The 24,141-nt window shown below is 46.1% G+C and overlaps 1 protein-coding gene across 2 annotated transcripts in view; it reads left to right on the forward strand.

Annotated features, from left to right (window-relative positions):
* Positions 1–24,141, forward strand: part of WDR12 (WD repeat domain 12) — a 252,188-nt gene that overhangs the window by 222,729 nt on the left and 5,318 nt on the right. For both annotated transcript variants that reach the window (XM_085648960.1, XM_085648959.1), the window contains exons 8-12: positions 160–245; positions 693–833; positions 1,204–1,309; positions 18,780–18,912; positions 19,726–19,798. In XM_085648960.1, the coding sequence (XP_085505086.1) occupies positions 160–245; positions 693–833; positions 1,204–1,309; positions 18,780–18,912; positions 19,726–19,798 (539 nt within the window). The remainder of the gene's footprint in view (positions 1–159; positions 246–692; positions 834–1,203; positions 1,310–18,779; positions 18,913–19,725; positions 19,799–24,141) is intronic.

The raw sequence follows: 24,141 nt of genomic DNA on the forward strand, positions 1-24,141 counted from the left end.
CTACCATCTTTTTATGCTTAAATTGATCAAACAGCACATATCTCTCCTACTTATACCTTGCTGATTTGTTTGTTCTTAAATGTTAAGCTATCAAACTCGATTGCCCTGTTGGGCAGGTATAAAAAGTGACTTGTTTCTTTTCGTCCTCTTTAACCAAAGTTCCGACAGACGAAGAAGATCTTGTGGAAGAAAGCACAGACCGCCCTAGGAAGAAACAGAAAACAGAGCAATTGGGCTTAACAAGGGTAAGGAAAAAGCATACACCGAGAACATACCTTGAGCTGGGGTGTGCAATTCTTGCATAAAAAGTATATTGTTGGTCAACAAAGAATTTTAACACAAACACAATAATAGATCAGATGAAATCTCATCTCGCATGGCATTTTTAAAATTGAGAATTCAGCATATTTGTGAGAAGTTTTGGCTACATCTTTCTCAGGCAAAAACACATTCAGCTTTACAGAGGAGCCTAGAATTACAGGTTGTACTTTGTGGTTCGTTCTTCAAGCAAGCCAAATACACATAAAGTCGAACAGCTAAAATGAAGTTTGCTGTTGTGCCACTGAGAAAATAAATGGTCTGGACCTTTGGGTAATGGGTATCCTCCGACTACTACACTTTTCTTGAGCATTACTCAGTGTGGATAGCAAACTATTTTGCAGTATTTATATATGTTGTTCTGTTTTTTTCAGACACCAGTTGTCACCCTGTCTGGCCACAGTGAGGCAGTTTCCTCTGTGCTTTGGTCTGACACAGATGAAATCTGCAGTGCATCCTGGGATCACACAATCAAAGTTTGGGATGTCGAGACAGGGGGATCCAAATCCACATTGGTGAGCTTTCAATACACTGTGCATTAAAGAAAGTCTGTAATAGTCAGTCACCCTTGGTAGAAGCCGTTATGTGTTCTTTTCACACTCTGCTCACCTCCATTTTGAATTGAATGTTGGAGGGTTTTTTACTTATTGACTTGCCAAGAAACTCCTGTTGTCACAGCCTCTCAGGTCACCTGATGGCTGAGTTTTACAGATGTATTGGTTTAAGATAGGGTGGCTTGTAGGAAAATCTGAAGATTCACTGACTGGCTCAGAGCATCTGAAAAACCACTGTAGTTATAACTGGTCCTTTAAAACCTTTTATTGAGGTGGTTAATAGCGATCCAGAAATGTTAATTTATTTTTCACCCAACATTTCTTTCTCTAGACAGGTAGCAAAGTTTTCAACTGTGTATCCTATTCAGCCATATGTCGACGCCTAGCATCAGGCAGCACGGACAGGCATATCCGGCTCTGGGACCCACGCACCAAAGGCGAGTAGCCACCTCTGAATTTCTTTTGGGCATGTGATTATAATGATAGTGGTATCAGTCTTCTTATGATGGTGACCCAAAGCCCTAATGGAAATATAATTGTAAAATTTAAGAGTTATAACTGCCACCACATAGCCTTAAAGGCGCTGTATTCCTACAAGATGTTTACCTTGTAAGCAAACAATTGTTTTCTTTCCCCCAGTTATGATCCGTTGAGCTTACTTGCTTCTCCATTCTTGACTCATTTCCTCATCTGATTACACTGGTTCTGGTTCCTTCATTTGTTTGTTTTGTTGTAACCTGTTTTGCTACCCCTGAAAGAACTGTTTTTACACAGCATTCCACCAATTGACATTTCTGCATTCTTGGTAAGGCCTGCATTGCATTGTCTTTGTGATGTGTAGTACAGCTTAGGGAATAAGAGTGCAGGCAACTATCCTAACGTGCTCCAGAGTGGGAGAGAACACTATGCGATTACCTCCTATGTATGTGTAATGCTATGCAAGCATTTATAGTGATCAGTGCTACCATTAGCTTGCTTTAGAGTGCCGCAGAGAGGAAGAGAAGGCACAGAGTGAGAGCTGAAAAGAGTATTGTGGAGTATTGGAAAAGAACATGATTTTGAGTTGCTTATTTAGCAACTACATCTGCAGAGAGAGTAGAGTGAATAATCTGGTGTCTGAATGAGCAGATAAAAGGATCGACTGATTTAATGAACTGTTGGTGGTTACGTATCACATTTGTGCCATCTATTCAGAGCTGAGGAAAACTGTCATCTCTTTCTATTGACCATGTGCGACACATGCCATGATCTCAGCTGTCTCTTTCAGTGATGAGAATGATACAGCCTGTGTGACCGGAGATTCGCATGATCTACATACTAGTGAAATCTAAAGTTGGGCTTAGACATTACAACTTGTTTTTCATTGAAGAAGCTTTGAGTCAATGAATGCGCTGGGACACTTACAATAATCCACAGTGCACATGGACAGCAACTCCGCCTTGGATAGATTTTTTTCGCCATGGAGTACAGATGTGTTACGTAACGGCTCTGTGAGCGGCACGATCCTTGTGGATTTTCCGGGCCGAACTGCTTCAATTTTCATGAATGAAGACTTGGATAACAATCACTGCATGAACAACATCTATTTAATCTTTTTCCCGATGGGAACACCATTCTTCTCCTGCAGGCCACAACCGCTTCACTTTGAGGCTCTGTGATTGGTCCTCTGGTCTGCAATTCAATTCTTCTTTGATCTCTACAGAGCTCGCAGAATACAGACCTGAAGAGTGTAATAAAGGGTAACCCCTCAAAAAGGCATTGGGGGCACTCAAAAATTCATCAGCAGTCATCCTCTGAGACACCTGGCATTTTAGGTAAACAGGGCCCACTCTGCATCGAGGAGGAAGAGGCAGGTCCCTCAGAAATCCCAGTGGCCTATCTGATGCCCAACTTTGAGACGCTGCCCTCAAGCACTTCGGAGGAAGACGATCAGAATGGGACACCCTCAGCGTGGACACAAACAGGGCCCTGCAGCAAGAAAACACCTAAGGATGTGAGTATTACTCCAGCATACAGCCAGGGGGTAAAATAGCATACACTTAATCACACCCACGGTGAGGTATAGCACTAGTCTCACAGGAGTCTGGTGTTGAGCCCCAAGCAGGCCAGAAAGAAATCCTCAGCCTTTGGCCCATTGCTGTCCACTGGCACCGGTCGTCACCATGGAAATACTTGAGAGCCGAGCAGGCTCTCAGCAAAGGATACTGAGCCTCGACACATATCAACCGCCCCTGTAGTCTGAGTGCTAAGTCGATGCCAAGAGCTCCTTTGGCACCAAGACTTAAGGAATCCAAGACTTCTAAAGAGACTGGCAGAAGAACTTGAGGTCATGAATAAGCGTTTCTTCATGTTTCCAGTACCCAATTTCTGCTAAACTTCCAGTGGGAAAACAGTCAACCATGTTGCACCCGGTTACCAAGAAACAGAGGGTGACCTTTGAGGAGGAGCTCACCTTTGATGAACCACGACATCTCATGCCCAAGAGGCTCAACGACAAGGCAACAAGTCCTCCACCCCTATCTCCGACAGCCCGGCAATCATCACCTCCACCTATGTTCTGACCCCAGGTAGAACTTACAAGGATGGAAACCCTTACAACCATTCTGCTTGTAGACCGAATAGGGACGATTTCTGGGACAACTGTAGTGTTGACCAAGCGGATCACCCAGATTCTGAACCAATCACAAGGGGTCCCTGCACTCCAGCTGAACAGCATAGAGCTTTAGAACAGAGTGCTTTAAGAAACTTGTAAGCTTTCCTGAGTTCATGGATTCAATGACCAGGAGACTTACTATGCTTTTGAAAACAAATGTATGTTACTGCGCTCCCTGCAGCACCCCCCAGCATTAAAAGCCAAAAGGTTTCGCCTATGCAAGATTTTCTGGCTTTGCCAATGTGTTTTAGCCATGTTGTACAACAACGTGGCTGCTGAGAAGCATGGCTAAAAGTTAGTGTCGTGGAATGGAGTGGCATTAAGTGGAGTGGAGAGGAGTGTCGTGGAGTGGTGTAGAATGGAATGGTATTGCATAGAGTATCAAAGTGGAATGGTGTGGAGTGGTGTGCCATGGAGTAGAGTGGAACGGCGTAGAGTGCGATAAAGTGGCATGAAGTGGTATAGAGGGAGTTTCATGGAGTGGCACAGAGTGGATTAGATTTTCGTAGAGTGGAATGGCATGGAGTAGATTGTCGTAGACTGGATTGTCGAGTTAAGGATCATAGAGTGGAGTAAAATGTTATGGAGTAAAGTGGTTTAGATTGGAGTAAAGTGTCGCAGAGTGTAATAAAATGTCATAGCATGGAGTGTCGTAGCGTGTCATAGGGTGTAGGGGCATAAAATGGAGTAAAGTGTCATGGACTAGAGTGTCATAGAATGGAGTGGTGTGTGGAGTAAAGTGACATGGAGTGTAGTATAGTGGAGTGGCATAGCGTGTCATGGAGTATCGTAGAGTGGAGTAGACTAGTGTGTTATAGAGTGGAGTAGAGCGGTGTGGAGTGATATAGAGTGGAGTAGAATGCTGTAGTGTGGAGTATGCATGGTATGATAGTGCACTGTAATTACAGCCAACACATTTTCAGTTGAAATGACCATTACATTTCCACAGACATACAGTTGTATTGATGAAAATATACAGTTCGTAAACTATGTGTGGAAATGTCATCACCTAGTGTATTGATTTGTTTTAATCACATTAACATTTTTGTTACAAAAAATGTTTTTTGTGCTTTCCAAATTCTGAAATACTTGCACAGTTAATTTACAGGCATTTACATTTTATTGTGTGCTAGAAAAAAGGCATTTCACGCCACCAGATTGTCAAACAAATTGTCTCACTTTAAAGTCGGAGAAAGAAAAGTTAAAACCAAGCTCCCTCAAAAGTTGGCCTCCGTGAAGCTTGGGAAAGGGAGGGTGCATGCTCACCTACCCTAAATTTGAAGATCTACCCCAGGGAAGGGATTCCCTGGTACTTCTATGAAGGTTGGGGGCGGGGGTGGGACGTTCTCCTATTTTGGCTGTAGCTGTGCCTATATCTTATGGAAAACTGCAAGCATCCCCCCCAGTATGGTGCCTATTTTCTTGAAAGCACCGCCATAAATCCTACCATCCCCGTGGCGATATTTGCTGTCCTGACTGACCTAAAAAATATAGACACAAATTCTCCATCATATTTGGACATCAACTGCAGATATCTGACAAAATCACTAACAAAATACTGCCTGTAGGAAGCTGGCTCTATTAAGTGTGAGGTGAATCGAGTAGAGAGTCCAGGTATACCTTATTAATGTACAGGGTCTTGCTTTAACAATCCCACGGTGCTCTATTTGTGGTAGTGTGATCGAGCAGCCTTAAGCTTATCAGAGGGAAGTGTTAAGCGTTTGTTGCACACACAGAATCAATAAATGAGGCGCACACTCAATGAGGAAAACCGACCCCAATTTAGGAAGAAAACACTTTAATATTAATTTAGACACCTACAAGATTAGGTACTTATTTATGTTTTCAATTTGTAATGCACACAGCTATCCAGCTGAGTTTCAAACCTTTGCAAAAAGCAAGAAGAGAGGCACAGCTTCTCAGTGATTCTGGGGAGAACTACAGAGTTTCAGGCCTAAGTATGCAAAGGAGTTCCCTTTCATGCGAGTCATGCAGAACCTAGGCACATTGAACAGGGTGAGATTCATAGATTTAGGAGCAAAATTCGCTAACTTTGCTAACTTGAAAAGTACTTTTTATTTTCCGAACCACAGAAAATACACCTGTCAGGGGTGATGCATGAGCCTCAGACACTGTAATGTTATCCTATGGGAGAAATATACTCTGCATAGGGGTACTTGCAATTCAGTTAGTGTTGTTTTTCTGTACTTAAGCTGAGTAGGGGCCCAGGTCATTAGAACTACCAGCAGTTTCGGTTTACTTGCTCTGGTGTGTCTGGGTGCAGAGGTGCTGGTCGCAAGAGTAACCTCTAACGCTGCAGCTGAAGTCAATGGGAAAACCTGTAACAAGAAAACGGCTGCAAGTGGAGACTGGGGGGCCAGTCTGGCAGGACCCTGACGTGGGTTCGGCTCTTTAGGGTCTTTGGAGCAAAGGTGCACCATCGGTTGGCTCGGGCTGTGGGGCTCAGCTGCAGAGGTGTTTTGTCCGGCAAGTCGCTGGAGGCTCTCACTTTTCAGATCAACCTGGAGATGGTGACAAAACAGGGCCACTCTCAAGAGTGGCCTCTCTGATGCTGACATCCCACATAGGTCTGTTTTAACGGTGTTTGTGTCTGGGCTGGACACTAAACAAGCCTTAGCTGCTACAAGGGCTCCAGTACCCTGGGTATTGGTGCAGGGCGGCTCTTGGGGATCCTGGTGTCTCCAAATATGGTAGTGTGACTGATCTGACCTCATGGAGCATGGAAACCTCCTCCGGGGGAGGTTTCCTGCTTCTTCTATGGATCCGGGGGACTGCTGAACTGTGTACCGAGTCGATGCGGTCATGTCTGCAGGCTGCAGAGAGGAGGCTCCTCCACTTCAAGGGAGATGTTGGCTGGTTGGCAAAGTGCTGTCAGCCCTACGTGGCTTTTAGACCATGCACAGCTGCAGGGTGAGTCAGGTCTATCCAATTGTCGATACAGGAGCAGGCAGGCAGAGTTTGTCGCCAAGTCCAAAGGTAGTCCGCAGTTCTTGAGTTCTTCGGCTCTTCTTTTTCCTTCCTTAGTCAGGTAAACCGGCGTTCCTAGTGTCAGGGGGCCACCTAAATACTGAATTTAATACTGTTAAGTGGAGTGAAGGGTAGTAGCCAATGGTGTTATTATGCCCGCCCCCCGCTCCCCCCTGGTATTTCTACTTCTTGTGGGGAGGGGGCATAATCCTGTCCCAGAGTTACTAATTTCACACAAAAACAAAATGGCGGAACCTTTCTTTCTTGGAGCACATCATGCAGCCCACCTTAGGGGTGTGACTAGCCAGGTAGTGCAACACACCTACTGCATAGCTAATTTCCCGCCTGTCCTGGTGCAAATAGTACTCGGGCAGGGGTTGGCACCTCTGTGGTCTGAGAGAAGCCGGGGTCGCATATCAAAAGTGGCAGGGGCTTTGAAGCCCCAGGCCTTGATATACTAATCACTAGCCATCCTGCTGGAGGAGGTGAGAACACCTTCCTCTGGAGCAGGCATTTTTTTGGGCCTCGGAGAGCATGGGCTGTCGCCTGCAGGGGGTCAGAAACGTGTCTGTGGCGGCATGCTGGACAGTACCAGTCAGCCAGCACACTGGAGGACTACTATGCTTCAGGGAGCACCTCTAAGGTGCCCTTTGGGTGCATGTCATAAAGATATATTACTGGGATCAGTGTGGATTTATTAAGACAAGTTGTTTGATACTAAACGCCATAGATGTCAGTAAAGCAATCATGTAGCTGAGGAATAGGTAATAAACAGTGCCCAGTGCATATACTTACGATGGCTTGCCTGTTCACTTGTACCAGCTAGTAATTGAATTAGACAACACATGGGCATACCTGCCCATGTAGATATGCCCTCACATGTAATATAATGCACCCTACCTTAGGGTTACAAGGCATGCTGTAGGGGTGACTTAAAAATATTACCTGCAGTGATTTAGCATGTTGTGTCGTGTGTTTTCACTCATGCTTTTGCACCATGACCCACAGTCTGAAATGGCAGGCTGCATGCAATATGTATGGGGGTCCCTTTGGGTGGCATAATACATGCTTCAGACTTAAGGACCCTCTTTAGTACCCATGCCCGAGGTACTAGGGGTACCAGTTATTAGGGACTTACAGGGGTGCTAAAGTGTGTGCCAATTTTTGGACAATTAGTCCATTTTACCTTGTTTTTAGGGAAAGAGCACTGGGGCGTGGTTGACAGTGCACATCAATCGAAAAAACATCAGTGCTAGTGGCAGAAAGAGGGAGTTGTAATGACAAAAAGTAGTACTTTTCTACACTGCCTATACAGCAAAAAAAAAATTCTGTTACTCTTATCTGTTCTTTCACTATAAAACTCAGTCCACACTACAAGATGGGAAGCTAAAAATGGAGTAGGCCCTCCCATCACAGAATTATGTAATTCCTCCTGTCTCATATCAAATGAGACCCCCAAACTCCTATACACTAGCCTTTTGGAAGCCACACACAACAGCTCTTACCTCTTTAGGTGAATCACTAAAAATGAGGCGACCGCCCTTTTCAGATCTGCAACCTCGATGTGTTCTTCTACTTCCAAACCTTGAGTTACCAAAGGTAGACTAGGGCCATTTGTCAAAGCACTCTAATCCGCATAAAAACGTCACATTCTCATACTCTCTCAAATCCACTAAGGTTACCAGATGAATCCATGTCACCAAGGACACACGGTTCCAGTCCTTGATTTTCCTTTTAGAAATGCTTGTTTTCAGTCCAGTGCGTTTTGTGGAAATTATCCAAGATCATTATTCCCAGAATTTACCAAGTTATTAAATAAAAGTTAAAAAAATGGAAATGGTGTCCTTGGTGACATGGAGATATTGAGTAACTTTGTATCCAGATCTCTCACATTCAGTGATAGATCAGTCTTGACATCCTTGTCCTGAAAGAGACCTGGTTAGCACTTTTTTCCAAGCCACTGCTTGATCTCTTCGTAACAGATGGGCATAATTTACCACACTCTGACAGACCACACAAAGAGGGAGGTGTTTATAACTATCATCTACAGCAGGGGTCTCCAACGAGTAGCTCAGGAGGTACTGGTAGCTCGCCAGTACCTTCAAAGTAGCTCTCTGAGGTGAAGTCAAGCCCAGTATCAATTTCAGAGAGTAGGTGCCTATTAAAGAAGGCAGCACTGATCATCTCAAGACCCTAAGAGTGACAGCCAGCCAAACTTACCACAGTAACTCATGCTAACACTCAAAAACACACTGTGCCGGCTTATATGACCTGCTACATGACAGTCTGTATCCAATCTCAATATAATTAAGCCACAAGGAGATTGACCATATTGTAGTCCCTCCTTTATCAGTCACAACATGTGTGTGAACAGTGCACCATCAAAAAAGTATGGCAGCAGTAGCCTGAGTTGTAATCAGTGCTGACCCACCAAAGTGCAGGACTGCAGGAGTCAGAGTGAAAATGTGTCAGTTAGATGCATGATCAGCTCAAGACCTGAGGAGAACAGGGTATGTATGATCCAGACCAGATAAAATTAAGAGATTCATAAACTTTTTTGTGTGTGCCCATAATACACACTATTGCTTCCTGAAACTATGCCTGGTGCCAAGAACTGCCATATATATATGCTAGCCCCATCATAAGAGTGTTATATTTGGCATAATAGTGCCAGTGGCATAATAATGGTCATCCTTGACTATTTTAGTATTTTTGGTCTACTTGTGGTATGCTGGCAGTCATCATAGATCTACTCTGAGCATGACTGGCCTATATGTACCTATTCCTGGCATATTAATGGTCATGACTCATATGTAGTCTTATCCCTGATCCTTCTGGTTTCCAGCCTTGGCACAACTGTGGCCCTAGTATAATGGTGGGCATTACTGGCATAATCCAGGCATCCGAGATGCTATTGTGAGCATCCATTATGATATAATGGGGTAACACACAATTGTCCACGGACCTGGGTAACGATTGGTATAGGAAACAATGGTCCTAGACCAGGGGTCTCCAACCTTTTTTGTAGTGAGAGCTACTTCTGCTCAAGGAAAGTCTTCCCGAGCTACTAGCAAATGTTATACCTGTAAAATAGTGACTACACTATGACCACCCAAAGCAAGATTTTCAGTAGTTACCACCCAAGTATACCAAGTGCGGTTACCAGCAGAAATGCTGGGAAAAAGTTCTTCAATATTAAATTCCTCCCCTTGACTTATGAAGTAATATTCAAATCTTGACATACCCAGTGGCACAAAGGACATAACCACAGCAGTACGTCTCCCCAGCTCAGCTTGAATTATCATTCACCAGTTTCTGAAAATGCACATTTTTCTATCTAATACTACTGTCCACTGTGGGCGAACAACCTCAATTTTCCTGAAGAAACCCCATTTTTGAAAACTAAAACTGCCTTTAAAATATCCGTTTTCAGTTTTTGAGAAATGCACAGTCTCAAAACATCAATTTGTCATTATCATCATGTACTCCCATGTACAAATGCCTCATATGGACAGACTACTTTGAATTCCCAGGTATTAGTCATATGCCATGGATGCTCACCATTGGTATAGGAAACAATGGTCCTAGACTTCTTTAAAGCTACAATTCAGTTATGAAAAACATTAATTAGTCAAAGGGCATCCGGTACATATAGAATTAGCATTCTATCATTAATGTACAACCATTTTCTTTACAATGCAAACAAGTATATCCTCAAAAGACACAAAGGCACAAAATATCGCTCCAACAGTGACTGTTTATTATTTAATTACGTTTATAACAGATCATCATATTCAATGCTCCAAATAGAGAATGAGGTTGCTCCAAGGGGAGTGTGAAAAAGGAAAGTGCTAGTGAGGTAGGACAGATATAAAGGAGGGGAATCCAAAAGGCAAATTTAATAACCAATCAATTACACATTTTGATATCCTTAGTAAAACTGGTTGTGGTTCATAGTGGCACCAGTTTTACAGATAGGCCTGTCCCTTATGGATTAACAAATATTAATTTCATGATTTTCTGAAGATGCACAGAGAACGAAGGCGTCGACGACGACTGAATCGTCTACGACCGCATCGTCGACGAAGACTTCGTCGACGAGGAAAATATCGTCGATGGGGACACCGTTGGTGACAGCCATACCGTCGACGACGGAGCCGTCGACGGGAACGTCGTCGTCGTCCATGGGACGGAAAACCGCGGAGGTTTCTGTGCAAGGATCTGCCCCTGGCAAACTGTCCAGACCACAGATTACACCGGAAACGACATCTCCAAGCAAGGTTCAAACCAATTTGCCTATGGAGATTCTGCAGAGTGAAGAGTCTGAAGAGGAGCTCTTTGAACAGGCTACTTCCCCTTCTGAACTGTATGTCAAATGCCAAAGCACGGACGAGGAGCAGGAAGATACAAGCGCGCAGGAGCGCCCCGTCCAGGAGCAGGTTCGCACGGAGGTCACTCCAATGGTATGCCTTCCTCTGGCAATAGTTAAGGACCTCAAGTTCCTTATCAGGGACTACAAACAACGTTTCCCGGAACCACCAAGGCTGGATACAGGGGTCCCAGTGCCAACTACAAACCCACCAACGATAGCCCCAAGGCAATCACGGCCGGTTACGCAGGTCTGCCACGAGAAACCGCCACCTCAGGTGATAGAGTCATCGGATGAGGAGGCTGAGGAGATAGAGGAAGGAGAGGTCCAGGGAGACCAATCGGACCAGGATGAGGAGGAGGAGTATGTAGCATCTTCACCACCTTCCCCACAACCGCGCCAAGCTGATTCACCGCCAGTGGATATTGGTGGTTTTCATAAGGTAGTTGAACGGGCTGCGGCACGGTTCCATATGGTCATGGAGTCGGCGGAGACGGAGTGCTTCCTCCATGACTTTAAGGAGCAGACGAAGAAGACGACCAAATCGATCCCTATCATCGACTTTCTCTGGGAACAGGGAAAGAAGCTAATGCTGACGCCGGCTTCTGTTCCTGCGGTTGTTCCACGCCTGGATAAGAAGTATAAGGCTCCGTCCACGGCACCAGCTTGCCTGACTGGCCACCCGAAGCCGGATTCGGTCGTGACCCAAGCGGCCCAGAAAAATTCTCGAAATCCCTCCTCGCCTCTGTCAGCACCACCGGACAAGGAGGGCAGAAAATTAGACACTATAGGCAAAAGGTTTTCGACCACTTCGGCAATGACCATCAAGGTGGCCAATTCCATAGCCCTTTTAGGGCGTTATAACCGCCAACTTTGGGAGGATATAGCCCCATATTTAGCAGAACTTCCGAGCGTGGTTCAGGACGAGGTGAAGGCACTACTTTCCGAGGGCCAGACCTCTGCGGCCGAGATCATCGACTGCGCCATAGACGTGGCCATGACAGGCTTTCGTCAACTGGCTGGGGCTGCAGTCCTGCGCCGCCAAGGATGGCTCAAGGCGACATCGTTCAGGCAGGAAGTGCAGACGAAGGTGCTGGATATGCCCTTCGACGGACAGCATTTATTTGGAGATAAAATTGACGAGGCGCTCCAAGCCATTAAAAAGGACACTGACACGGCTAGAGCGCTTGGAACCTTGCAGGCAAGGAATCAGTCCTTTCGGGGCAACAAATCTAGAGGCCAGTCCTCCTACAGGGGATCCTTCCAGAATAGGTCCTCGTATTCCTTCTAGAATAAGACCCAGTACCAGCAAAAGCAACAACAGGGTCGACAGTCATCTTACGGAAGATCTAACTTCAAGGGTAAGAACCAAAAGAGGGGCACTGGCGGACGCCAGTGACCGCTTACTCCAGCCAGTCCAGCTACCATCTACTTCTTCACAAATTGGAGGAAAATTGACCCATTTCCTGAAAAATTGGCGCATCATCACCTCAGATCGTTGGGTGCTCCAACTCCTCAGATTCGGCCATTCCCTAGAATTTACCACTATCCCGCCTGCAACCCCTCCCCGCAGGTTTCCACACAGGCATCTGCGGCTGCTGCTCCGAGAAATATCGGAGATGTTGAGGAAAGGAGCGATCGAGCGAGTTCCATCGGCTCAGAGGGAGAAAGGATTCTACTCCCGCTTCTTTCTGATACGCAAGAAAGAAAAGAAGTGGAGGCCCATTCTGGATCTCAGGGCACTCAACTCTTTCCTGAAGAGTCAGTCGTTCAGGATGGTGACGCTCCAAGAAATCCTAGGCATTCTAGAGGAAGGAGATTTCATGACATCCTTGGATCTTCAGGATGCCTACTATCACATCCCCATACTCAGGGGGCACAGAAAGTTTCTACGTTTCGAGGTGGCAGGACAGCACTACCAATTCAAGGTCCTTCCGTTTGGCCTCAAATCCGCTCCGCGGATTTTCACCAAGTGCCTTTCTCCTGTGGCAGCTTTCCTACGTCAAATGGGTCACCAAGTTTTCCCCTACCTAGACGACTGGCTGGTCAAGGCGCCCACGGCTGTAGGCGCAACCAAATCCTCCAACGCTTGTACCAATCTTTTCCAACATCTAGGATTGACTCTCAATCTTCAGAAATCACATATGTCCCCAACAAGAAGCATCACCTTCCTCGGGGCGACCTTGAATACGGAATGCGCAAGAGCATTTCCTTCAGACGAAAGAAAAAACAGGATCATATCGCTGGCCACGGCGGTGGCATCAAGGAAGTCCCTAAGAGTTCGCACCTTCAAATCACTCCTGGGAATGATGTCTTCTTGTATACTACTCATCCCTCACTGCAGGCTGCGGATGCGTCCATTGCAGGAAGCTCTCACGAACCAGTGGAATCAGAGTACAGGTTCGTTCGAGGACATTATGAGCATAACAGCGCAAATATCCAAAAGCCTCGAGTGGTGGAAGGATTGCAGAAACCTGTCGAGGGGACTACCATTCCTGCTTCCAGCAGCGCCACTGGTGATCACCACCGATGCATCTCTAGCGGGCTGGGGAGCTGTCCTTCAGGACCTCAGAGTAAGTGGCAAATGGTCAGATCAGGAGCAACGCCTCCATATCAATCTGCTGGAGTTGAGGGCTGTGTACCTAGCGCTGCAAGCCTTTTTACCACGCATCCAGAACTCCCATGTGCTCGTCAGAACGGACAACACCACGACGATGCACTATCTGAACAAGCAGGGAGGAACGCGTTCGCTCACTCTATCGCGCGAATCGCAAAAGATATGGAACTGGCTTGTCCTCCAGGGGATCACCCTCAGGGCGGACTACGTCCCGGGAAAGGACAACACCATTGCGGACGCCCTAAGCAGGCAGAAATCCCTCTCCCATGAATGGGAGCTCAACGAGAGTGCACTAACACACGTATTCTCGGAATGGGGGGTCCCAGGAATCGACTTGTTCGCCACCAGGGAGAACGCCAAATGCCCAAGCTACGCAAGCTGGCATCCCCAACCGGAGTCGCTCGGAAATGCCTTTTCCATAGGCTGGTTCAGCGTATTTGCGTACGCTTTTCCACCGTTCCCGATGATTCCCAGGGTCCTCAGGAAGATGAAGGCGGAGCCCTGTACCCTAATCCTGATTGCCCCGTACTGGCCGAGGCAGCACTGGTTCTCGGACCTTTATCGCCTCTCCATCAGGACACCGATTCGTCTAACACAGCACCCGAACCTGCTGACAATGTCCAACGGGCAGGTGCAATTCCCGAACCTGCAATCGCTCAGGTTATCGGCCTGGCTCCTGAGCACAGAGAGTTCTGCCATTTGAACATCCCGCAGGAATGCAGGGACGTGCTAGCAAGAGCAAGGGCGGACAGTACCAACAAAACCTACTCTCTCAAATGGAAGCGCTTCTGCGTATGGTGCTCGGAGAAGGGCCTGAGACCACTTCATATCACGCCTGAACAGATATTGCCATATCTCCTGCTCTTGGCACAGTCCGGATTAGCGCATGCATCCATAAAGGTGCATCTGGCGGCAATTTCACGTTTTACCAGGACTTTCAAAGGCCCGTCTCTCTGGTCCAGTAGACTTATTAAACAGTTCCTTAAGGGTCTTTATAGGTCCTTTCCAAGACCTCGACGGGTCCCGCCGACATGGCACCTAAACTTGGTCCTTAACCAACTCATGAAGCACCCCTTTGAGCCCATTCACCGAGCTTCCATCAAGTACATCTCATGGAAAACGGCTCTGTTACTCGCTCTAACATCTGCCAGGAGGGTCAGCGAGTTGCAAGCTCTCTCCATTCAGGAACCCTTCATGCAATTCAAACAGGACAGGGTGGTGCTGAGGACAAATCCCAAGTTCATACCGAAAGTGCCTTCAGACTTTCACCTCAACGAGCCGGTGGTCCTACGTTCCTTCTTCGCTAACCCTACCACGGCAGCAGAAAGGACGCTCCACTCTCTGGATCTCAAACGGTGTCTTAAGTTTTATATAGACAAGACAAAAACCTTCAGAAAGTCATCCCAGTTATTTGTGGCCTACAGCAGGCCAAGGTTGGGTATGCCTCTAACAAAACAGAGCATTTCAAGGTGGATCTCTTCTGCAATAGCATTCTGCCATGAAGGGGCCGGACGGCCTTTGCGAGACAGGGTGGAAGCACACTCCACCAGAGCGATGTCCACATCAGCAGCGCTGTTCGCTGGAGTGCCGATTTTGGACATCTGTAGAGCGGCGACGTGGAAGTCACCGCATACCTTCTCCAGATACTACTGCCTGGATGCCGAACTTACGAAGGATGCGGCAGTGGGCCAGGCGGTGCTTCGCCATCTGTTCCAGTGAGGTGAGCCTTCCAACATCCCGCCATCCTGGTATGCACATTCTTTACTGTTTTACTGTTTTGATGTATGCCAATGTTTCGAACTGTTATGATAATACTGTATTATCTCAGATACTTTTATGGCATGTTACATCAGAAATGTGCATAATGTATTGCTAACTACTCTGATTCAGGCATGTGAATCTATGAAAGACACCCCTAATACTGGATAAGAAACGCGTTACTTACCTGTAACAGCAGTTATCCAGTATTGGTGTCTTTCATAGATTCATATGCAACCCTCCCGCCTCCCCTGGAAGGACTCACGCCTCTAACTATATTACGCCTACCTAGCTTGGTGCGTACGAAAATCTGAGGGACTGAGGCTCCTGCCAGGAAGGTTCTAGAGGGAGGTGATAGCTGATTGGCTGACTCTAAGAGTTTGGTCCTTTTTACATAAGGACTAGGATAGGCTGCTAAGGGGAGGCCCTTAGGCCTATTTTTCTCTATGTATGTCTATAGGACATTACTTTTTTATGTACCGGAGGCTCCCGTCTCGACGACGGGGAATGATTCATGCATGTGAATCTATGAAAGACACCAATACTGGATAACTGCTGTTACAGGTAAGTAACGCGTTTCTTGCCCCTAACATGGGCAAACAAGTTGGAGAGCTCAGCTCAAAACGATGCCTCGGCCCTCCTCATCCTCAGGATCCTCCAAATCTGCAACTGGTTGAAGCCGAGGCACCTTAGCAGGAGAACCATCCGCCTCCCGTGTCTGAAAGGCAGCCTTCACCGCCTCATTGATCAAAACACGGGGGGCATCCAAAGTAGGAACACTCGAGGATCAGCCAGCAGCAGACTACATCATGCAAACATAAATGATAGTCACTTCCTGCAGCAGATCCTGAAGTCTTATGGCGCGACCTCTTGTGGGAGGGGCCAGCTAGCAGGAGGTAACCGGCGTAGTAATAAAACAGCCCAAAAGGTCGGGCCCGCATTAGAAAGGAAGCCGGACAAGAAACTGGAACAGGTGCGGTTCGCGATGCCCCCAGCCAACATAAACCTATGCTCGCTATAGCAGGTCGAAAAGGTATGATAACATGTCAAGGCAGCGCGGCTACTAAAGTAAGCCACAACCTTAAATCAATCAGCAAAAGCAGCATGGCTGGTATGTAAGCCACAACACCATAAACAGAAAAACAAAATCAGAGCGGCTGCAAATGCAAGCCACACCCGTAGAAATAAGAATAAAGCCAGCATGGCTGCTAATGCAAGCCGCGCTCGCAGAACAAAGGCAGCGCGGCTGCTGATGCAAGCCGCGCCAGCTGACTAAAGAATAAAGGCAGCGCGGCTTAGCAAGCCGCGGCCGTACCAGAAAAATAAAAAAATACACTTAACTGATGCTAGGTAAACGGCACTGCAGTGCAGAAGAAAACGAACAGGATGTTATGTCGTACTTTACCCTTTATGCATGCCGGACAGTGTAGGCTTCTATAGAGCAGACAAGCTGCTTACTTCTAAGGAATGGACCTGGAAGGTGGATGAGGATTAATAAGGGCTCCTGTCTGGACTTAAAAATAATGAACAACAGGAACCCGATCTACAGTGATTCCACCATCTATCTCAGTTAGCCACTCTAACATGGACCCTAATTATTTAGTCGTCCACTATCTTAACTCTTAGTAAGATTCTAAATAAAACTCTGATTATGGCAGGGCTCACAATTCACCTTCATGGTTCACAAACGATACAAGTCTTAGCAGAAAAGCGTTTCATGCAGCGGTGATAATATGGAGGAAATACCCATCAAACTGAAAAGTTTCCACATATGGGCTGAGAGAAAATTCTACAAAAAGGTCCACTTAAATTAACCCAAAGAATTATTTAAAATTCCACATTATCAGTTCTATGAAACTCTCTCTTCCGCCATTAAGGAAAAAGGTAGCTAATCAGTTTCCCATAACAAGACAGAATTGACTAAGTTTGTCCTGTCCCCAACACTGAACTGTTGACTATTTCCAGAAAAACTCCTCAAGTATCATGGACAAGCTTCTTTCCCATATCAGACAAGTGGGTTGCTACAATAAACCCTTAACCATCACATTACTCATCTGCTCTGATACCTCTCTTATTAGTCAAAGAACTTGCTGAACCTCTCACCACAATTTGGCATGATATCATAAATGGCTCGTTCAGGTCAGCCTCTTTCACAACATCCAAATAGGACATGTGTGCCCTCTTTCAAAAAACCCTTACTCTGACCCCGATCTCCTGGAAAACTACAGGACCATACCTGGCCTCTCACCAAGATTATTGAGCAATGTGTTGAAGATCAATTAGAAACATGTATATTGTGCACCATATTACCTGGACACCGTCAGTCAGGTTTCAGACCAGTAAATAGGATGAAAACAGCTATGCTCAAATTTGTGATTTACAGTTTAAAGCTCTTGATCCCATATCTTTCCTTCTTGGTTTGTAACCTTCTGCACTATTGATCATAACATCCTCCTTCACACCCAAAGTAGTGCTCTGCAGTACATTGAGAGTGCACTGTTATTTCTTTTTCTGAAATGGTTTGTCAATCTTATCTCTTCTTTCCATTAGTTGAAGATTCACCTTTAGCGTGTTCTGTAGAGTTCACTGCTACCCTGACCTGGGGAATTTGAAGCACCCCATCAATAACGATTACAGTAGAGAACACCCTTTGTTGGTCTTTATGTCTATGCAATAAGATACTTTGTTCTATCTCATATGTCTGAACTCGCTCTCTCAATTCTAGACTAGAAGCACACTTACACAAAGGTCAGTATTTGTGCAATTATTAAATGTTTACCTTAGAACCTGGGGTTTGAGTTGTTCATTATCTGTATTGAAGCTCCTGTATGAGGTCAAGTGGTCCACAATTTCCCATGTGTTGTATATCTTTAGATCCGTTTTTTCCACTACCAGGTTGAGTCACTGTTAAAAGAAGGTAACCTTTTCTTTACACTTTATTTCATTATACACTCATTTGAGCTGCTTACATATAAGATCGATCTCTTCTCTGTTTGTGGAGAGCTATATATTTGAATGGAAAATACAGACTCATGGCCACTTTGAGACCATTATATTGTTTTATTCACAGGCTAATGTTATTGTTCACAGTAAAGCCACTATGCCGCCACATATTTTAACAGAGGGGTCGAGTCTTGGGACCCAAACCTGTTTTCTAGTTTCTGCTTTAGCCATTCCTATTCCTCCCTGTGCCTCGGTTCTCTTATCTGCCAACATTTGGAGTAGTTAAGCAAATCAGAAAGAAAAAGATTGTACTAAAACTATTCCTCAGTTCATATCTGATGTCTAAGATCACTGTGATATTTACAATTGTACTGAATGAGCCTTCAAAATCCAGTATTTTCTAAAAACAAGTTTCTCTTTGCAAGAAAAAGATCCTCAGCATGAGCCAGGAGTGTGGATTTTGTTCTGTCCGTGTGTCTAGAAGGGATCAAACACTGGGCTCAATGCGAGGCTGGTGATAGCTTTTCTTCATGTGGATTGTGTCATCCACATCCATTTTTTCTCTTTGGATCTTCGTAGATGGTTCATTGGTGCTCCTCTCGCTGACCTCTCACACCGGCTGGGTGACCTCCGTGAAATGGTCTCCAGTGCATGAACATCAGCTTATATCTGGCTCTCTGGACAACATTGTCAAACTTTGGGACACAAGAAGGTAAAGAAATTTGTATTGCTGTTTTTATGGTTCCCTTCAATTAAAGAAATAAAACACAAGAGCCACTATGTGAACTGTGGCTTTCAAAACTGCATGTTCCACCACGGCCTGTCAATAAGAGAGCTTAGGAGTCTATATCTCCTGCTTTCTGACACTCTCCTCTAAATTCGGCCAAGTATGGGTAGGAAAAATGTCAGCGATACAGTGATAATATTATGAAATGCATGGTAGAGCTGAAGGCAAAAGTCAGGTTGGCTCCGGTATGGTGGCTAGGAAAATTAGCTGAAAAAATAGACTTGTCTCTGAATCATGATTTCCTGTCAGTTTACTTGTATCTTTGTGTCATTGCTCTATATTTTGTCAACCAGGAGTGGGTTTTCTCTGCAAACTGTAGTTCTCTCAGTGTATAGAAAGGGGTATAAATTTAGATTGACTCATTCTTAAAACTTGTAAACAGCAGTAAGACACCCTGTTCTGCTTTGCCACTAGTATTCTGTTTCCTACAGAAAGATTCTATGTTAAGGTACCCGTCCATTCCAGCATTATGGTGCCTACCTCCCTAATCGGGCTCTGCGTCAGCTGGCGATCTTGCCATTTTAGCGGTCATTTCACACTCTTGTACTCTTGTGAACCAGAAGTCGTTTTCATATAAGTTATAAAGATTTTGAATGCATTTACTTGTATCGCAATCAGCGGAATAGCTGAATGACATGTAAAAGGCTATAAAGTTTGTTTTAAAAAAAGATTTTGAATAACTTGTTTCTTTAGCCACTTGTTAAAGTGTGTCTCATGTTCTTTATCTTTAATTTTCAGTTGCAAGGCTCCTCTCTATGACTTGGCAGCCCATGAGGATAAGGTTTTGTGTGTGGACTGGACAGAGGCAGGGGTAAGAGCTTCACAAACAACGTTGTTTTTTCATTGTGTTTTTCGTGAACGGTATCAAAGATTTTCACTTGTAATAAATGAAATACCACATAAGTCAGCGGTTTTCGAGAAACTAAACTATTTTTACTATTTAGTGGAGAAAATGGTTGCATTGCTTATGAGGTTAGATGCAAATTACATATAGTATCGCAAAGCGTGTAACGGTTTGTTAAACAGAAGCTAGCGAATAACTGCAGGCACAGGTAGGTAACAACTTTTCATTTACCGAGTGTACTTGCTTGATTAATTGATTATATCAATGTATTTGTTTTAAGTTCAGCCTGTATATTTGGTGACATCCTAAATTGTGCAAAACGTTTATTGGATTTAGTTTAATGTTTAGTAATTTTTGTGGGGGGAAAAGGACTGCGAGCTGCAGTCTGTTCTTGATGTAATAGACCTGGTGGTTACTATAAGTGAGGCCAGATAATGGTGCGGCGTGCATGTGAACAAGGTCACAGGGTGACCGAAATGCGTTATGGCCAAGTAAGTTGCAAATAAAGATTCAAGATTCCCGGGTCTGCGCCTTGTCTTGTTTGGATGAGAATTACAGGCGAGTGTGGATACACAACGGAGTTGCTGTCTCTGAACGCAGACCCTCATCCAACGGCGGTGTGCAACAACACTGCAGTGGCGACGTCTGCCGCATTCCAGGATACACTTCAGAAGAAGTAGCCGTGCAACCCCTGCAAAGAGACACGGTCCCAGAGAGGACCTAGTGTTGCAAAACGAGTCGGAGGACCCGTTTGCGGGACCTGCAGAACCCAGGGTGTGTAACAGCGGGTTGGTGATGCTTCGTAATACAGCAGATCTAGCTGTTTACGTATTTGGCACACATTAGCATGTTGGCCGAAGTGCTGCACGAGAGGGAGGCAGCAGCTGACGAATTGTTCAACTCTAATGTTTCAACTCAACTGCAGGCATCAGAAGGCTGTGTGAATGGTACAGATGCAAAAACGAAAATGAAACACTTAAGAGAAGCTTGTGAAAAGTGAACAGTCTAAGTAATGGGAAATGAAAGCAATATCCAAATACTTGTAGGTAGGATGTATACTGTAGGAGAGTAGGATCGGCTTCTTATGGTTACCCCCACTTTTTGCTGATGTTTCACTGTTTTTCGACTTTAGTCTGGCTGGGACCCTGCTATCCAGGGCCCCAGCCTAGCTGCTTCCTCTCTAAATTGATTGCATGTTCTTTAGGTACAGCACAGATTGGATTCTGGGGTGCCCTTATTAGTCCCTAGTATATGGTATACAATGTACCTAGGGCATAGGTACCCCAGTGGCCTCTCAGGGGCTGCAGCATGTATTATGCCACCCCTGGGAGACCATTTAAAATGACACAACAGGTCTACTACAGCAGCCTGTGTAAGGTGGTGTATGCACCCCTTACTTAGATATAGGTTCCCTATATCTATCCATATCACTGCACATATAAACCTATCAATCACCCCTATGGCAGGCCTTATCAATCCTGAAGGCAGGTTGCTGGGTTTTATGTGAGAGGGTGACCATGCATGAGCAGAGCCCCTCTGCAGCCTTCGGAACCTTTATTCCGGGGTTGTTTATGATGCAGCCAATCCATTTACTCTTAAGTGCATTATAACCTCGCGGTAAATGCTAACTTTGGAATGGCTGCATGGAAACATGTCGTGTTTGGTGTTAAACACCTTGGAATCATACTTCCACACCAGTAACTGGTGTGGGAGGTATGATTCCACCCTTCTAGAGGGAGAAACATGACGGCACCCCTACACCTGGTACCAGCTTCACAGACCCTGGCATCACAAAATGGATGCTGCCAGCCACAGACACGAGTCTGCCCTCCTGCTGCTGGACGAAACTCCGGCAGGGGAGGTCTGGACAATAGGTTTCCTGTCACAGGGAGGTGTGACTACCTTCCAGACAGGCTTTAGTGTATTGGGGCTGGGTGGGTGCACTCCAAGAGTGCTTTGATGTCTGCACTGGGGGCACATTTGGTGTCCCTGTGCATAATCCTGCCCAAACCAGTTGCAGGGGCTACTAGCCCTTGCTCTGGCGCGAAACTGGACAAAGGATATGGGTGTAGCCACCCCTCTGTCCTGACCCTCCCATAGGTGGGTCCCCGGATTTGTCCCACCCCTTCCTTGGGTATAAAGTAGCAACACCTGAATACAGGATTTTATATTTACCTGGATGAAACTCTGCTACAGAATCCCAGAACTTCTACTATCTACACGATGTTGGATGACTGAAGAATCTCCCGTAAAGGAGTTACTCCCGTGCAAGGCAGGCACCAAAGACTCATCCGTCCGGTTTGCAACTACGCAGCTCCTGAAGGACTCCGAAGACTTTGCAACACAGGAGGTGGGTTTCCAAGCTTTCCCGAGGCCGATCCATGCTCTCAGCAATCCTGAGATCCAAAGCCCTCGTAGGGACCGTGCAACCCGAACCCCTGGACACCGTGCACATTTGCAGCAGCATATGCTTCTTGGCGCTCCCTGAGGCTGTGCTTTGGGCTACTTGCAGTCTAGACCCAGAGCAGTGATTCCACCGAAGATTACTGGCCTACTCTCCTCGAGTGACCCGTGGGCTGGTATTTAGTGACTCCTCTCGAGGTCCCTTCGCGATCCCTTGTCCGTTGACTTGAGGGTCCCTGAGAAGGGTACTTTGACTTTTAACGGACTTACCTGGTTGCTCCAGACGTGCCCTGACTCTCAATCGCTGGGGGGAGTCCACAGGACCTTGCTGGTCCACACCGAAGCCGTTTTACTCTCACCTCATGGGTTGCCATTGCCAAGGCTTGTGGGTCTCCAATCCGGACACCGACCCCCCAGCACTCGACATCCTTCGTGGGACAGCTCGCCTGCAGACTGTGGTCGCCATTGACGCCTCCTGGTCTCCGTGGCAGTGGAGTCAAGCTTCACCTCATCGCACCTGAAACACCCAACCTCGGTGGGCATTCGTCTATCGTGCCCCTGGTCACTGGCAGGTGACACAGACTCTGCCCCCTCTGCTTTCAGGTTCTTCACATCTTCGGTCCAGGCCGGGATCACACCGGACACTTTTCCTTTCCACAGCAGCCGCACTTTGCAGCAACTCTCCATTGACAACATCGAAGATTCCCAACATCATTTGACACCTATGCACCCGGCTTTCCTGGGTTAGGTAACACAAGTATGTTATGTTATATTTAATTTATTCAGCGCACGGCTACTCGAAAGTGTCCCGGCGCTTGCTTCAGAAAAGGCAAAATGCACACAGATCAGAGACTAAAAAAGCAACGTTTTTAATTTTTTCTTAAACAGTGGATCCTGGGTCCCCCGAAGAGCCAAGGGCAGCATGTTCCAGGCTAGACCGGCTTTGCACACAAATGAATTCCCACCAAGTCTTTGGCGATTAAACCTAGGTGTCTGTATCAACAGCTGGGCAGACGAGCGCTGCTGTCTCCCTGGTGTGTAAAAGGCAAACCTCTAATGCAAATAAATAGGGTCTAGAACGTAAAGGGCCCGGTGCGCGATAGACAGCATTTTGAATTTCAGACGAGATTCAACTGGGAGACAATGCAAGGAGCGCAGGTGGGTGCGAACACTATGCCTTGATGACAGAACCAGAAGAAGTCTGGTGGCTGAGTTTTGGACAACTTGCAGTTTTTTGGCAAGAAAACCCGGACTACCAACCAGAAGGGCTTTGGCATAGTCCAAGCGGGACAAAATTAGGGCACAGACCACAGTTTCTCTGGCACTACCGGGCAAAAGGGGAAAAAACGTCCCCAGGGTTTTCAAAGTGCCAAAGCAGGTACTGGCCAACTTCTTCACTTGTCACAAAATTCAGATTTTCGTCGAACCAGACGCCAAGATTTTTTACGGCACCTTTGCCCGCAGCTGGTCGTGGAAAACCAGGAGGCCAAAGCCTTTCTCCGGTGCTCATGTGGGTGCTGGCCTTAGAACCTTTTAAGTCTGAAAGGGTTTGCTCCAAGTCCTCTCCTAAGTGTCCTTAAACTCTAAAATTCCAACTGCGACTCTCCCATAGGATTGTACGGAGCTCGCGGCTGTGTTCTCACACTGCACGCGTCTCCCGTGGGTCCCCTGTGTCACTACCTTGGGTGGTTCCTTGGGATCCCAGCGATTCTACGTGCTATAGGCACTGTCTAGTCAAGTCGTGGTTCTTATACCACTTTCTTACTATATGGTTTGGTCTCCCCCGGGGCCCATTGTATATTGTGCTATTTACTGTCGTTTTAGAACTGTATTATTGTGTGCCTTGCTCTCTAATCTCATAAAGAGGTTAGTAGAGAGTGTTTACAAATAAATAAATATATTTTATT

The sequence above is a fragment of the Triturus cristatus genome, chromosome 3_2 (assembly GCF_964204655.1).
Source record: "Triturus cristatus chromosome 3_2, aTriCri1.1, whole genome shotgun sequence".
Taxonomy (NCBI): domain Eukaryota; kingdom Metazoa; phylum Chordata; class Amphibia; order Caudata; family Salamandridae; genus Triturus; species Triturus cristatus.